This window comes from Bombina bombina, unplaced genomic scaffold (genome assembly GCF_027579735.1).
Source record: "Bombina bombina isolate aBomBom1 unplaced genomic scaffold, aBomBom1.pri scaffold_391, whole genome shotgun sequence".
NCBI classification, from domain to species: domain Eukaryota; kingdom Metazoa; phylum Chordata; class Amphibia; order Anura; family Bombinatoridae; genus Bombina; species Bombina bombina.
This window is the reverse complement of record NW_026510691.1, coordinates 81,340-94,982: the sequence shown is the minus strand read 5'-3', so window position 1 is coordinate 94,982 and position 13,643 is coordinate 81,340. Positions and strand designations below refer to the sequence as shown.

The window sequence follows — 13,643 nt, the reverse complement described above, 5'->3', positions numbered from 1 at the left end:
GATGTGGTAAGAGCTTTGAAATATTATGTGGAAGCTACTAAAGATTTCAGGAAGACTTCCAGTCTATTTGTTTTATTTTCTGGTCCTAGGAAAGGTCAGAAGGCTTCTGCTATTTCCTTGGCTTCTTGGTTGAAACTTTTGATTCATCAAGCTTATTTGGAGTCGGGTCAGGCCCCGCCTCAGAGAATTACAGCTCATTCTACTAGATCAGTCTCCACTTTGTGGGCTTTTAAGAATGAAGCTTCAGTTGATCAGATTTGCAAAGCGGCGATTTGGTCCTCTTTGCATACATTTACTAAATGCTACCGTTTTGATGTATTTGTTTCTTCGGAAGCAGTTTTTGGTAGAAAAGTTCTTCAGGCAGCTGTATCAGTTTGATTCTTCTGCTTTTGTTTTAAGTTGTTTTTTCTTTCAAAAATGAAATAAACTTATTTTTTTTTTGGGTTGTGGATTAATTTTTTCAGGGGAATATGGCTGTTTTTATTTTTATTCCCTCCCTCTCTAGTGACTCTTGAGTGGAAGACTCCACATCTTGGGTATTGATATCCCATATGTCACTAGCTCATGGACTCTTGCCAATTACATGAAAGAAAACATAATTTATGTAAGAACTTACCTGATAAATTCATTTCTTTCATATTGGCAAGAGTCCATGAGGCTCACCCTTTTAATGGTGGTTATGATTTTTTGTATAAAGCACAATTATTTCCAAATTTCCTTTGTTGATGCTTTCTACTCCTTTCTTTATAGGCATTTTGAGGTTTTGGAAACTTTGCCCCTCCTGGTAGGATTGTATATCCCATATTTCACTAGCTCATGGACTCTTGCCAATATGAAAGAAATGAATTTATCAGGTAAGTTCTTACATAAATTATGTTTTTGAAGGGTTAAAGAATAGCTTTGAAGAGAGCTACAGGCAGAAGAGGGAAAACAATAGCATGCCAGGTAGCAACCATGCAACTGTAGTTGAACCCAGCAGTTGAATGTCCCTTTAAAGGGACAGTCAAACCAAAAGTGTTATTTGTTTATTGCGATATTGCACCTGAGGAAACGGTCAGGAGAGACTGAGAAACGTTGTGCTTTTGTACTAATAATAAAGTCTGTTTGCTTTTACAAGACTTTGCCACAAACTATTTTTTATCTACTTTTCCCCTGATACATTGTATCTCAAGCAACATTGGCTATTACAGGACGAGCCTGCTCTGTGGAACTGATGCTGGATACAGGTTTCTTTTTCATCGCCGCTCTCACATCAAGAAGGATATCAGAAACTTACCAGTGGGAGTTAGCGGGACGACTCTATAACAGTCCAGAAGGCGGTTGTGACACTTCTCAAGTGTCATATATCTTGTAAGTACGGTCTTACTTGTTTTATTGGCGTGTTATATACATCTGATTGTGCACTATGGTGGCGCCTTCTTTTTTTATCATTTACATCTGCAGTGTCTAACATCTTGGGACACCAACAAGAAATTTTGAAGAAGCAGCTTGACATCTGTTCCAGATTCAGGATTTGGATTTTGGACTAGTTGAACTATCCGTTTTCGTTCCCATCACTTACCCGTAGTGGTGGGGTTTGGTTTGGTTTTTTACTACATATGTCACACTTTATTTGTGGTAGATTATAATACAATGTATATTTTGCATTGGTATTATATACACTTATAGGATATTTTTATATCTCCATTATCTTCATGTATTTCATGTTTATATATATTTTTTCATAGGTATTTTGGCGCACTGATTTTTTTATATATTATTATCATTAGAGTTTATGTGTGCCTATGCGTGTGTATGTGCGTGTGCGTGAGCGTATGTACATGTGTGTGTAGGTGAGTGTATGTGTGCCTGTGCATGTGTGTGTGTGTGTGAGCGTATGTACATGTGTGTGTAGGTGAGTGTATGTGTGCCTATGCGTGTGTATGTGCAAGTGTGTGTGCGTGCGTATGTACATGTGTGTGTAGGTGAGTTTATGTGTGCCTATACGTGTGTATGTGCATGTGTGTGTGCGTGAGCGTATGTACATGTGTGTGTAGGTGAGTGTATTTGTGCCTATGCGTGTGTATGTGCATGTGTGTGTGCGTGAGCGTATGTACATGTGTGTGTAGGTGAGTGTATGTGTGCCTATGCGTGTGTATGTGCAAGTGTGTGTGCGTGAGCGTATGTACGTGTGTGTGTAGGTGAGTGTATGTGTGCCTATGCGTGTGTATGTGCAAGTGTGCGTGCGTGAGCATATGTACATGTGTGTGTAGGTGAGTGTATGTGTGCCTATGCGTGTTTGCATGAGCGTATGAGCATGTGTGTGTAGGTGAGTGTATGTGATTGTACAGGTGAGTGTATGTGCACGAGTGTGTAAATGTGTATAGGTTAAGGTGTGCATCAGTGTGTGTTTAGGTGTGTGAATGTGTAGTTGTGCGTGTATAGTCAATAGAAGGAATAGTACTACAGTATATAAATAAGAAAGTGATGTGATGTTGTGTGTGTGCAAGAAGCCAGTATAGGCTGAGCAGTAAAATAATTTAAGTGAGATCACAGTATGAGTGAAATGATATAAGGAATAGACAGACATAAAGAGCAGCACTAGGTCATTAATATATATGTGGTGTGAGGAGTCAATACATCAATATTAGCATGAAGGCGCAGTTAGAGATCTATGTGCATAAATATATAGGAATAGCAGAGAAGAATGTAGAGCGGAATGAAGGCGCAGCAAAAAGCAGTTACTCTCATGTCTTGTCTTCAACTAACGCCCACAGAGCTGTAACACCAAACACAACCTGCTGTATTTATAGCATGAGTTCTCCCCCCCCCACCGTTATGTGAATGCACCAAAATCATCTGCAGAAGAAACAGAAAGAAGCATAAGGATATTTTCTCTCCACAGAATAAGACACTATCCCTTTTTACTGATTAAATCTATCATCAAGTTCCATTTCAGACAGAAAAGCAATAGAAGCGATGCTAAGATATTCTATCAGTACTCTTAAATTGAGACAGAAAGGCATACAGCCTTGTGATTGGTTCAAGCTGTTACCATGGCTACACCCAACAGACCCCATCCACTTTCTGTGCTCAAATCAAGGAGATTGTTATTCATTGTAAGGACTAGATGGTGGGGGTGCATTATTTCATAATCAGATTTTTTTACTGGCACAGTTACTAAAGTACATAAGGTCTTTAGTATCTGGATAATTAGTTATAAATGGAAATAAGGGGCCTCATACAAAAATTTCTTACACATTTCAGGCACATATGTAAGATACCATGGTAACATTTCAGAGGCAGGTGGAATCTACTATTCATTTTTAAAGGGATATAAAACTATTAGCTGTATAAACATAGTATGAATCAGCAGCAATTAAACACTGCATTGCAAAGGGACAGTACACAGAAACAAGGACTGCTCCACTCAAATAGGGACCGTTGGGAGGTCTGGACATGCATATATATATATATATATATATATGTATATCCATATATATATATATATTCAAGGAAAAAGAAGTAGAAACCAGCCGTGAGTCCGTAAAATTCCAAATCTTTATTTCTCCATTAAAAACAGCAAAGGCAGTAAAACAAGTTGGCGATAGATCAGTGGAGCCGTACTCATAGACCTCTCAAATATATACTTGCCTGTCGTGTGTGATTTATACATGTGACCAAGGCCTCCTTGTGTGGCCGAAACGTTATGTCTTTGAATAATTAAAGGTGATATTTTGAATCTCTTGTGCTGGCTCTTACTGTTGTAGATACAGTGGGATTTACACCGGAACCTATTCTTCAACTATTCTTATGTTTATATATATACACAGGTGGCCCTCGTTTTACAACGGTTCAATTTACACCGTTTCAGAATAACAACCTTTTTTTCCAGTCATGTGACTGCTATTGAAAAGCATTGAGAAGCAGTGCATTTATTAAAATAGCCAGTAGGTGGAGCTGTCCGCTTGTGTTGCAGCAAAGCCAATTTAGCTAAAATGAATCAGTTTAACGAGACCTGAGCTATCGAGCAGATTTCAAAGGAACAAGATCTTCCTGTCTATAAATCAGTCCAGATTGGAATGCATAGAAAAACTGTTTGCAGAAAAATGCAAGTGAAGTTTGTGTTGTGTGATTATTTTATTAGGCTTATAATGCTGTTTAGCAAATGTTTTTGTTCATTTAACTTAGTTTAATTATATATTCTGTGTTGTGTGATTATTTTATTAGGTTTATAATGCTGTTTAGCATTTAAAGTCTTCATTTCAAAGCTTTAAAAATAATGTATTAGGTGTTACTTATGACAATTTTGAGAGGGGCCTGGAGTCTATCTCCCTCACTTCCTATTGACTTACATTATAAACTGGGTTTCAATTGACAACGGTTTCGATTTACAACCATTCCTTCTGGAACCTAACCCCGGCGTAAACTGAGGGTTACCTGTATATATATATATACATATATATACATATATATATACATACACACACACACACATACATATATATATATATATATATATGCACACCTAAATATATATATATGTACACCTAAATATAAATATATATATATATATATATAGACACACACACACATATATATATATATTGCATTCAACTTTGACCCCTTCCAATTCCCTTCCACATGACCCTTTGTCATATACCATATCTCTTTAATTCTGCCACAAAACCTTCTTTTCATGAATTAACCTATTATGTCTAAATATAACTTAAATCCTTTATTTTCATAGCATTTTCATGTTTTTTTATGCAAGCTGCCAAGCAATAATCTTTAACTTTAGGGGGGCGATTTATCATGGCCCGAATGGGGCCAAATATTCCTGTTTCCGGGCGAGCCTTTAGGCTCGCCGGAAACAGGAATTTGGAAGCAGCGGTCTTTAACTCATACACCTCCTCTCAGGCTGCAGACATCAATCTGACCGATCGAATACGATTGAGTTGATTGACACCCCCTGCTAGTGGCCAATTGGCTGCAAATCTGCAGGGGGCAGCATTGCTAAATTTTAAAGCTGTATTTTAAGCAAGCTAATTTTTAAAGCTGTATTTTAAGCCAGCCCTTTTTAAACATTGTTTTGATTGCACTTGAAAAACACATGCTAAATATTGAAATGCATTGAGCATATTAAATGTATTTTATTAAAAAAAAATTAAAACCTTAAAAGAGAGCTGGATCCTTCTGTTTTGATTGATTTGAGCACAATAAATGGATTAAAGTTTTGGAAATTAACTTCCTGTGTGTATCTTCCTTCTGGTGTGTCTTTGCCTTGTATGTTCTATACTATTTTGGATTCTTATTCACAGAACTGTGAAGGAAAGAGGTATAAACCTGGAAATGGGATCTCTCGAGACCTGGCCATCATCTACTTCTTTTACCATTGGAACTTGAAGGAGGCAGTGGTCCCAAAGAGGGGAGTATCCTTCATTGTTTTATTGACTTGATTGTTTATCTGTTTATTTTGACCATATTATTATTGCTATATTTTCTTTCATAGCATTGTATTGTATTTCCAAAGCTGTATTTTAGCATGAGCGCAACGCTTAACTCACCACTTGTAACATAAGAATAGTGAGCAAGCTAATAGCGCACTCTGCACTATCCATTACAAGTATTGGGGTGCACTAAATAAGTTTTAGACACATTAAGAACTTGATGAATTTTTTCAACTATCCACTTGTATTACCAGACCGAATATGATTTTTGTGCAAGGTTGAGTGCAAGATAACGCACCCCGCGCAATCAATTGCCCTCAAATTTTAATCTAGGTCTTTATGGAGAGTTCAGCAAGTGTTTATGTGCCTGGGTAGGTGAGTAGCGTGGGTATTGGTATGATGGCTGTTCACTTACAGGTCGAAGATGAGATAGTGGAACCCTTCCTCTGATATACTGTCATGGAGGCGCACTGTGGAGAGAAAGGATAAAATAATTCAAGTTGTAACATTATCACAAGGTGTCAGCCCACCCAAAGCTACTTACAAAACCATACAATTTCTATATAAACAACAAAAACATGCATGGTAGGCGAATAAGCATTTCACATTACTGCACAGCATAAACTCTAGGTTAGTCATTCTCTGGGTTAGCTTTTCACATTGGGCAGAGTAGGCAGCTGCCAAGGGATGCCTGATATGGGGGGAGACATTCTGGTTGGTTAAGCAATACAACTTTACAATAAACAATGTTTAGTTAAAGCTTAGCGGATTAACTACAGACTGGGCCCACACCTATTTATAAGGGTCCCTGGTGAAGCCCAGGTCCACCTGCATTATGCCTAGTCCATCTGTGTGCCCCATCCCACTCCCCACACACAAAACATGGCCATCAGTATAAGGAAAATGCTTTTACAAATGTAGAATATATATATATATATATATATATATATATATATATATATATATATATATATATATATATACATATATTTCTATTACCAAATGTACTTTGATCTTCTAGTATTCTTTCAATGCACAACTGGGAACTAGCGCATGAGGGGTGTCTATACTTTATGACTCTTGTCATTGACTCACCAGTGTTCAGTTAGGTCAAAGTAGTGCATGGCTGCTCAGGAGCCAAATTTAAAGGTGTGTTTAATCGTTTGCAGGGGTTAAACCCATAGGGGTTGATCACAATCCTTTAGAAAAGTTTATTAAAGGGACATTGTACACTAGATTTTTCTTTGCATAAATGTTTTGTAGATGATCCATTTATATTGCCCATAAGGTAGTGTTTTTATAAAAATGTATAGTTTTGCTTATTTTTAAGAAAATTGTGTTCCTAACCAAGCCCTACAGTGCCAGATGTATACGCGCATTTACAGACTTCTACAGGCTCCTGTTTATGTTATCTGTCTTTTCATATGCAGGGAAGGGGGGAGGTGGGGATTGTCTGCTCTATTTATTTACCCAACCCCTTTCAGTGGGTGTGTCAGCCTAAACTCATCAACAGTGCGAAACTGGGAGCTTCTAAGTAAGTTTTCAAAAGGTTTATACTGGATTTTTAGATCAGTATCTGTGCATATTATTCTTTACAGTAGTCTATTGCATGCAGTTATATGAAAATTGGTGTATACTGTCGCTTTAAATGATTTTTATACTAAATTTACCGTTAGCATCTATGGGGATTGTTTTGGCTAAATCACTAGATAAGCTTTTTAAAAGACTGTGATCTGTCCAATAGTTATATGAGAACATTATATAGAGCATTTTCTTTTTTCACGATGTTCCTTTAAAAAAATTATATATATATATATATATATATATATATATATATATATACTTGTGGTTTGGCAATTATAAGTGCACTTTGCCTAGCTAATTGAAAGTCAGGAAACATCAAATTAACCTTTGACTAGAGGTGTATTTCTGGAACGCCTGGGATAAGCATAAGACTGTCATATGAACTAATTAAACTTAAATCTTATAGGAAATATGGGCAGACTTGTTGAGCCTATGGTTCTTATCTGTTGCTGGCTATGTCTTTATTTATGTTTCTATGTAAACATTTGTCCATAGTCAATACATATATTATCAAATTTGCTGCTCTTGGTGTCCTTTTTTGAAGGAGCGGCAATGCACTATTGGGAGCTAGCTGAACACATTGGGCGAGCCAATAACAAGAGGCAAATACATGCAGCCACCAATCACCAGCTAGCTCCCAGTAGTGCATTGTTGCCCATGAGCATACCTAGGTATGCTTTTCAACAAAGGATACCAAGAGAAAGAAACAAGTTAGGTAACAGGAGTAAAATGGAAAGTTGTTTAAAATTCAGTTTTTAATTCAAATTAAATTAAATTAAGGCAGGGCTCCAAAATAGTAACTGTTGGGCACTCTGCTACATTTCTTTGATTGCCTTATGGGTAGGGTATATATATTGGCACTTTAAAAAGGGACACATATGAAAAATACATGTGTCAGGGTTCTCATAATGTAACATATTTCAAAACATTTCTTTTAACAGCCCTGGCATATGTATTTTTCATATTTGTCCCTTTTTAAAGCGGCAATATGGTCAGCCTACTTATGGGCCCATAATACACAGTTACTTGCTATTTATCCTAACTGTTCCCTTGATGCAATACCAGTAACCTCCTATAAAAAGGACAATATATACATAGCAAACTTATATCCAATTATGATGTAACCATTCATTATCTTGAAAAACATATGATACCTACAAAAAAACAGATAACCACCCTCAATGGCTCTCGGTTTTCAAATTAAAAATCTTTATGACATGCCTGTTAGTCTCTGTTAAATAAACATATCTATGGGTTGGCCATTACCTGGTCTATCAGAAATCAGAATTATAAATCTTATTGAATTATCCTGATCCCCATATAAAAATACACAAAATAAAAGGTACATCTACAGAAAAGGAATCTGTGAAAAACACCTGACCTGCGTTTCACCTCAGCTTTCTGAAAGGCCTTGGTATTAAATGAAGAGAACTATCTGATACAGCGTTTTTCAGAGGAATTTATATTTTAATTGATGTATTGTTAAATTATGGGAGTAACTACTCTTTATTTTCCTGTCCTTTCTATGTCACCATTGAATGTCTAGAAATGTGGGACAAAATGCTAACGGACAAGAGAACAGGCCACATGAAACTTTATAGGCATTATTGCAGAACTATATACAGGAGATGACAAGAAACAAACTATTTAGGTACCATAATCTATGAGCAAACCAATATGATACTACAAGAAGACAGACAAGACCAGGCAGGCATGATAAGCAGGTTGTGCCAGCAGGTACTATAAACATGTTTGGTCAGAGGTAGGCTGACCATATTGCCGCTTTAACACATATTAAAAATACATATGTCAGGGCTGTTTAAAGAAATGGTTTTGTATAAGAACCCTCACATATGTATTTTTCATATGTGTTCCTTCTTAAAGCAGCAATATGGTCAGCCTAGTCAGAGGGAACTATGGGCAGCCAAGACCACACAGGAACAATAGGCTGGCAAGCCCAAACAGTACATTCTGTGGCCTCGCATCCCCAAGGAGCGAGGCCACAGGGACGTGTGGCAGCTGCATGGCCAGTGACGTGACAGAATCAAAACATGCACAGATTATTATTTTTTAACATGTTTCACATTAAAAAGCTTCTAAGAGCTTTTAACAGTTTTGTGTCTTACTTAAAACCCGGTCAGTAAGAGTTTAAAGCTAAATTATAACTACAATCATTGATTACCACCTAAACAAAGATTTTTCTGCCTTTGTCATCACCCACCTTACCCAAATCCTTTCATCCTCTTTCCTTAAGTCATTATGACAACTACTGCTGAGTGCTATGCTATGACATTTACCTACCATATTCTATTCCTTATGTACCCTTTATGAATTGTATGCAAACATTTTATTTTTTTTTAAATCTGCTTATTGTAAGACTTCCTGAGAATTTGTCAACTAATACAGCTGTGAGAGGAGTTCTTTTCAGCCAATGAGAAAAAAATACTTGATATAAATTTAAAAAGCTTTTGTAAACTTTTTTATATACCAATATTTTAATGCATATGATTACTGTGCTGCTTTCAGGTGTATGTTAGCAAATAAAATTAAAAGTTTGAAAAAAATAATAATATTATATATATTTTTAAATAGAGAGATGTGTAAGGAGCAATGTTTATCAAGAACATCCATGCAGAATCTCACACACACTCATGCAGAAATAATTATATTCAGTAGGCATCAGATAGATAGATAGATAGATTTCTTATTGTTCTGTGATTGGATGTTAGCAGTTCAATGGGGGAGGGGGTTCAGGTAAGTCAAAAGGGCAAGTTTTGCCAAATTGGACAAAATGTGGCCATTCTGGATTAGGGTTTTGAAAAAAACAGGTCAATGTGATTGAGCTATGCTATTTTATTTCAGATGTACCTTGCACTATCTCTAGGTATACAACACAAAGCATCTGTATGCACTTTTTACAACCTGTAGAAATATAATATAGAGTCTGTAGGACTGCATGATACATATTTTAAATAGACAGAACAGATACTACCCAATGGCAGGGTTTGATTACATGGCCCACAATGGGTGTGTATCCATGTGTCTCAAACAGAACAGACACTTTACTATAGACCAGGAACTGATCTCCTTGCACACTCAATGAGAACAGTCAATCTCAGCAGAAAAAAAAAATTCTGATCACAGTAGAAAACTCAGGATACTAGGATAAATCAAACTCACTTAGGCTCATTGCATCTGAAACCTAACCAAAAAGATAGCACAATGCTATCTAGAGCAACTGGCTTCTTATCTAGGTGCCTTGAGTTTAAATCCCTTACATGCCAAAGACATGCATGTGTTATTTGATCCATCTTAAACACAGGTGAAATGTGCTCACAACCAAGCTCTCTGTGCAGACATTCTAACATGGAGATTTGTTTAGCTTCAGTCATGCATACAATCTTATATGTGAGCAGCCTTTTACATATATTAACATTCAGACTTTTGCATTTACTATTTAAACCTTCACATTAATAAAATATTTGATATTGCTTATTCTAAAGTTTTTAATGTTTAAGAAACACATGTTCAGTCAATAGTAGGCAGGTTGGCTTAGGAACTTTTTATAACACAAAGCTATAAAATGATATAAGTTAAAAACTAAGACAAAACTGCTCAAAATATATTAAATTTGATAAATTAGTAATGCTTAAAACAAATACAACAAACGCCTATTGGATATGTTTTTCCAAAGAAGTACAATGTATCGAGAAAATGTGTGCTACACATGTACAGTAGTACTCAATAAGGAAATATATTTTTCTTTCTCACGAGTTATTAATGGGATACTGAGCCCAAATTCTTTCTAATTTACTCCTATTATCAATTTTTGGTTCAGGACCCTGGAAAGCACTTGCTGATTGGTGGCTGCATTTGACCAACAATCAGCAAGTGTTTATCAGGTGCTGAACCAAAAAATGCCAAGAGATACGGAAAAAAATTGATAATAGAAGTAAATTAGAAAGTTGCTTAAAATTGCATGCTCTATCTGAATCATGAAAGAAAACATTTGGGTTTATTATCCCTTTAAATCGAGGACTGTAGTAATTGCCAAGCACTACCTAAATACCATGCATAAACCAAACTCCCCATTCAAATTCAGATTTATTTCAATCATGATTCAGATGGCACACTCCATTTTAAACAACAGTTTTGTTATTTTCTAATTTGCCTCCTTCTCTTGATGTACTTTGGTGAAAAGCATACCTAGGTAAGCTTAGGGGCAGCAATATTGGAAGCTAGCTGCTGATTGGTGGCTGCACATATTTGCATCTTGTAATTGGCTCACCCAATGTGTGTTCAGCTAGCAGCCAGTAGTGCATTGATCCTCCTTCAACAATGGATACTATTAGAATGAAGCAAATAATATAATAGAAGTAAATTGGAAAGTTGTTTATAACTGTATGTTCTATCTGAAACATGAAAGAGAAGTTTTGGATTTCATATCCCTTTAACAACTTTAGCTGCAAAATATTTAATACATATTTGTGGCAAAAATGCCATTTAAGCAATAATTATTTTCAAACGTCCCTCTTTAATTTCTGACTATAATGTCCCTTTAAAGTGATGGTAAACTTTCCCCTTTGTATAAACAGATCCGGAATGTTAGCAATATTTTAGATGGAGTTTAATTAATCAGTTTTTATAAAGATGCTTTAACTTACTTTTTAATATAGCAATGAAATTTAAATACCCCGTGCTCCGGCAGCCCCTTTCAAAATGAATTCTTTTGAAAAATAACAGTTTGAACTGTTCTCCAATCGGTGCTTTAGCCATACGGCATTCACAAAAAAATTTTTTGTGGCTAGAGCACTGATTGGTGAACAGTTCAAAACGTTAGCTCACCAAAAGAATTACTTTTGAAGTGGGAGGCCGGAGCGCTTTAAGGCTGTCCTATCACTTTTAAAAAACTTTGTATAAAAGGATCTGGTATTCCTTTCTGTGATATAACAATGTATCTAGTTAAAATAAAATTGGTTTCTACTTAGATCATAATGTCCTGTCAAAGACATTTGATTTGTTAAAAAAAAAAAAAGTAAAATAAATAGGTGACAGCACTCAAAGTGATATCATTGGATATGTAAATTAGTTTGCACTGTGAAATATTTTTCAAAGTTAACAGTTCTGAAAAAACAGTTTATTCTCAGAGGTGAAAAAAGACTGAAAAGTAAAATGTTATTCTTACAAAAACAACGAGGGAAAGAGGTTCAATAAATATTTAAATTTAGCTTAAAGGGACACTAAACCCAATTTTTTTTCTTTCATGATTCAGATAGAGCGTGCAATTTTAAGCAACTTTCTAATTTACTCCTATTATCAATTTTTATTTGTTATCTTGCTATCTTTATTTGAAAAAGCAGGAATCTAAGCTAAGGAGTCAGTCCATTTTTGATTCAGCACAGTACAAATAGCCACCAATCAGCAAGCGGAACCAAAAATGGGCCGGCTCATAAGATTACATTCTTGGGTTTTCAAAAAAAGACAGCAAGAGAACGAAGAAAAAGTATTAACAGGAGTAAATTAGAAAGTTGCTTAAAATGGCATGCTCTATCTGAATCACGAATGAAAAAAAATCTGGGTTTAGTATCCCTTTAAATGAATAAATGTGTCATTTTGCCTGGATGTACTATATTAGCAGAATCCTTTGGGTCATGCATTAGCTAAAATAAATATATGGGACATCACGTGCATTTCAAAAGTATGTCAGGTTTATTACAAAATAAAAAAAAAGTTGAGCTCAGCTGCTGTAGTTGCGTGCTGAAGTAGATCCTAGAGTCACACAATATGCAGGTTATGTAGGTACCCAGCATCTGCTTTCTACACATGGGAAGTCTCGTATTGTAAAAGTATGTAGCATTGGCAGGTACAGCCATTACTGGGTGGTTCAGTATTCAACTGGACAGCCCAGTAATTTAGGAGATTGTCCAGTAAATTCTATTAAAAATGCACTTAAATGTCATGGTTTTTTTTTGTAGGCTTTTGTTTTTTCATGATTCAGATAGAGCACTGGTTTTCAAACCTGTCCTCAGATCTCCCTAACTGGCCAGATTTTGAGGATATCTGAACTACAGCACAGGTGAAATAATAAACTAATTAGTAAACATGGTTATTTTACCTGCTCTCATCCAAGATAATCCTGAAAACCTGGCCTGTTGGGGAGGCCTGAGGACAGGTTTGAAAACCAGTGAGATAGAGCATACACTTTAAAAAACTTTTCAATTTAGTTCAATTATCAATCAATTAGGTCTATTATCAATTTTGCATCATACTCAATGTCTTTGGTTGAAGCAGACACTATGGCTACTGGGACCTAGCTGAATACATCAGGTGGACAATGACGAGAGACATTTATGTGCAGCCACCAATCAGCAGATAACATATATGTGCAGTCACCAATCAGCAGATAGCTCCCAGTCCCATTAGTGCATTGCTGCTCCCGACCCTACCTAAGTATGATTTTAAACAAAGGATAACATGAGAATGGAAGCAAATTAAATAATAGATGTAAATTGGAAAGTTATCTAAAATGACATGCTCTATCTGAATCATGAAAGTTTAATTTTGAGTTTCATGTCCCTTTCAGTTTAAAAAGCTTCCTTTGACCCTATGCATTCAATATATGGCCCAGAA

At 36.0% G+C, this 13,643-nt stretch overlaps 1 protein-coding gene across 1 annotated transcript in view; it reads right to left on the bottom strand.

The window, feature by feature from the left end:
- LOC128643317 (calcium/calmodulin-dependent protein kinase type II subunit beta) overlaps nucleotides 1-13,643 on the bottom strand; it is a 258,543-nt gene that overhangs the window by 198,093 nt on the left and 46,807 nt on the right. Inside the window, exon 3 of the mRNA XM_053696253.1 lies at nucleotides 5,845-5,899. Within this exon, the coding sequence (XP_053552228.1) occupies nucleotides 5,845-5,899 (55 nt within the window). The remainder of the gene's footprint in view (nucleotides 1-5,844; nucleotides 5,900-13,643) is intronic.